Source organism: Sorex fumeus, unplaced genomic scaffold, assembly GCF_029834395.1.
Source record: "Sorex fumeus unplaced genomic scaffold, SorFum_2.1 ptg000003l, whole genome shotgun sequence".
In the NCBI taxonomy this organism is placed as follows: Eukaryota; Metazoa; Chordata; class Mammalia; order Eulipotyphla; family Soricidae; genus Sorex; species Sorex fumeus.
The window spans coordinates 11,722,873-11,726,630 of NW_026606060.1; the positions used below are offsets into that span (position 1 = coordinate 11,722,873).

General features: G+C 37.6%; 1 protein-coding gene across 2 annotated transcripts; it reads left to right on the forward strand.

Moving 5' to 3' along the window:
• The first annotated feature begins 308 nt into the window (after positions 1 to 308).
• LOC130024938 (lithostathine-like) lies at positions 309 to 3,498 on the forward strand. Of its 2 annotated transcripts, XM_056115779.1 has the most exons (5): positions 309 to 372; positions 1,829 to 1,959; positions 2,132 to 2,269; positions 2,891 to 3,017; positions 3,431 to 3,498. In XM_056115779.1, exons 1-5 carry the CDS (start codon positions 309 to 311, stop codon positions 3,496 to 3,498), a joined length of 528 nt encoding a protein of 175 aa, XP_055971754.1. The 2 variants fall into 2 exon arrangements, with proteins under 2 accessions (XP_055971754.1, XP_055971763.1); XM_056115788.1 differs by lacking the exon at positions 2,132 to 2,269.
• Positions 3,499 to 3,758: the final 260 nt, after the last annotated feature.

The window sequence follows — 3,758 nt, forward strand, 5'->3', positions numbered from 1 at the left end:
GTGGCAGATGAGAAGATGCTCTCCTTTCAGGGAGTTTACCTCACCATTTGAGGTAAGAGAGAAAGATTCCTATCCTCTCTTAGAGAAGAAGATAGCAAGTCTGAGATTCATCAAAAGATCTCATAGGTAGTAGGGTACACAAATCTGATTCTTTTTATAACTGTTTAAGGAAGTGGATTTCACCAAGAATATCTATTTTTAAGTGATTAGACAAAGAAAAGAATAAAAGGTAGGAAGGGGTTTCTGTGTACTCTCTCTGACCACAATTCTTTTGCTGATCTGTAATTTCTTCCTCATTCACAGACAGGATGGCCTTCTCCACTATGTCTTGGATGTTCCTCTCCTGCCTGATGCTTTTATCTCAGGTCCAAGGTAAGATTTCTCTATCTTTAATTCTGGGTTACCTCAAGCCAAAGAACTGACATTAACTTCTGAAGACCATTTGTGCTAGTGGTTCAGTGTGTCCATCTATAATTAAATGGCTTGTGATTCTGGAATCATCATTCTGTTCTGCAGTATAATCAGTTGTAGGATTAGCTTCATTGCATTAAAATGAAATGATTTCCAAATTTGTACCAGTTTTCTATGTTAGTAGGTGTAATTGTGATGTTTAAATGATCAATAAAGAGTTTCAGGGAATTAAAAGGTTTTAGGGAATGAAAAGGTTTTGTACATAAATTCTTAGTCCCAGTGGGGAATAGAATTTTTCAGTGAGGAGGAGAAACAAAAGGCAAAAGCAATTGCTCACATTAATTAGTGTGGTTTTTAATTTTTGCCACGAGATTTTATTTTAAATTTGATGCAATCTTTATTTTGTTTCTGCTTTCTTTGGAAATAGGATAATTTCACTAAAACAACATTTATTTTCTTTCAGTGTTTCCAAATACTAGAATGTTCTGCCTCTATTTTTATCAACGTATATTTTGGGCTATGGTATAATTTTTTGTTTGTTTGTTTGTTTGTTTGGGACTATATCCAGCAGTGCTTAGGACACACTCTAAGTTCTGTACTCAGGAATCACTTCTGGCAGGGTTTGAGGATCATATGAGGAGTCAGGGATTATAACTAAGTGAGCCACTTGCAAGGCAATCACCCTACCCACTGTATGATCTCTCTGGCCTCCAGAATGTATTCTGGTACAATCTTGAGGTCTTACACTCTAAATTGATATTTGAAAAGTTGTGAGATACAGCTATAGTTTTATATTTTCTTTTTTTGCATGTGGCTAGCCATCTTTCCCAGCCAATTTGTTGAAGAAACTATCTTTACTCCACTTCATGTACCTTTATCATGGAACCTACATATATGTATATATGTATATATACATATATACATATATATGAGCTGTCTGTATATCTGAGGATTTATCATTGATTATCAATTTTAAATCGTTTATCTGATAGTGTACCTTTGTTCAGTTTTGATTACTACAACTTTGTAGGATAGTTTCAAGTCAGTAATATAACACCTCCAATTTCTAAATTTTCACAATGACTTTGGCCATTATGTTTCATGAAATATTACTAGTGACTGTTCTAGGTCTGTGAAGAAAGTCACAGGAATGTTGATGAGGATTGTACTGGGTCAATATAATGAGTTAGGCAGAATTTTCGTGTCGACACTGCTGATTCTTCCAATCCGTGAATATGGAATAGGTTCAAAACCAAAATAAATAAATAAAGTTGAAAGAGTTCTTAATAGTGAAAAGTATTCAAGACTTTCTATGTCATTATTCAAGCATTGGCCTCTAAGAAATTTCCAAGCTCATCCCTAGTAGTCATGACTTTTAATTTTACTCCATTTCAATTCCCCATTACTTTAACCACAGGTGAAGAGATGCAAACGGTTCCACCCAGTGGTCAGCCGGCTGCACGGATCACCTGTCCAAAAGGTTCTGTGGCCTATTTCTCACACTGCTATGCCTTATTTAAGACACCAACTACTTGGATGGATGCAGAGGTGAGTAGTTTAATTTGCAATGGAGGGTTTGAGGCAAAGTGCATTAGGTAAAATGGGAAAGTTTCAATTGCTGAGATTTTGCTTTCTCAAAACCTCTCATTGTCCCCTTTCTCTGGCCTGTCCGTTCTAGAGATATCACATGCTCTTCCTCATTGCTCTTTTATTAATATAGATAGCTTGCCAGAGGCGGCCCTCGGGACACCTTGCGTCTGTGCTCACTGGATCTGAGGCCTCCTTCGTGTCTTCCTTGATCAGAAACAGCATGAGTACTCAGCCCTACATCTGGATTGGGCTTCATGACCCCACAGAGGTACTATTTCATCTTTTCTTCTGTTACTTTACACATTTACATTTCAAAGCAAGAAATTTAGTTAGATTTCTGCCTGTCCAATGAGCTCTGGAACACAGAGATTCAGTGAGCAATATATTTTGGGAAAGAGAGTTCCTTCAGTCCAACTGAAGAGCTGACTATATGTATATTCTTTCTTTAAATCTGAAGATCAGATACCTCTTGTCTAGCTTTCTTACAATTAATGTAGCAGAGCTTACGATTCAGTACTCTGAGTATCATGCATTTGATTTCTGCTGTGCTTAGGTTATTCCCAATGAATAGAGGATTCAGCTTTACTCCACAAAGATGCACATTCTTTCTGAAGTTCAGAGGGGAATGACAGATGTATCAATTATTGACCAACCAGTAGCATGTATTCTCTGTGGCTTCATTGCACTTTATGTTTATTGGTTTGGGGATTTGCCAAAGCTGTAGCAAGGAATTATGTAGAATTTCCTAGTGGACTACTCTGGTTTAGCATCTGGAAGCACAGATCATATCTCATGGTGCCAGGAAGGTTTTCAGGTTGTTCACTGAGGGATTCATTCAAGGAGCAATACATTTCTATTCATCTAATTTGCTTCATCTTCTATTCCCTAGGGATCTCAGCCCAATGCTGCTGGATGGGAGTGGAGCAGCACTGATGTGATGAACTATCAAGCCTGGGAGAATAGGCCTCCCACAAGCCCAAACCTTAGTTACTGTGGCAGTGTGACACGCAGCTCAGGTAAAAAACATTCTCCTCGTACCTACTCCCGTGCTCTCAATTCCATTTGATTTATATTTTAATTGCTGTCTGGCCACACCCTACAACACTCTGGAATTATTCCTGGTTCTGTGTTCAGAAATCATTCCTGGCCTTGCTTGGGGAACTGTGGTGCTGAGGACTAAACTGGGGCAGTTCTGTGCAAGGCAAGCACCTTACTCCCTATACTCTCAACTTGGCCTTTTCATCTTCTCTGGAAATCGGAGAGCTGAAAGATGGTTGCTTATCCCTTCTCCTGTTCGATTTTGTAAATTCTTTAACACTGGAGCTAGACTCTAGTAGAAATGAGAAAGATATAAAAAACAATCACAGATGCATCATTTGCTTCACAATTCCTACTCATGTCATTTAATTTATCTCTTCTCTTTCTCTAGGATTCCGTAAGTGGAAAGAGTACAACTGTGGTATGAAATTACCCTATGTCTGCAAATTCGAGAACTAGATGGAATTGAAATTGTTTGGGCCTAATATTGCATCTAATTCATCCTAGATATGGACCAAAATGAAATAAGACTCTGGAGGGAATATACTTCCAAAAATCTCAAATAGACCTCTATACTTTAAGACAAATTTTGAGCTCACTTTTTTCATATGGCCAGGATTTTCAAAATTTAACAATAAAGAATTTTCCCTAAAGTATGTTCTTTTGTGTGTGTGTATGTTGTGTGTGGTGTTTTTCTTTTATTTTTTGCATATAGACTA

Coding starts and splice junctions, on each gene's coding strand:
- LOC130024938 (XM_056115779.1), top strand. CDS start 309: ATGGCCTTCTCCACTATGTCTTGGATGTTCCTCTCCTGCCTGATGCTT. Junction 373..1,828: donor GCTTTTATCTCAGGTCCAAG/GTAAGATTTCTC, acceptor CTTTAACCACAG/GTGAAGAGATGCAAACGGTT. Junction 2,270..2,890: donor GGCTTCATGACCCCACAGAG/GTACTATTTCAT, acceptor TCTATTCCCTAG/GGATCTCAGCCCAATGCTGC.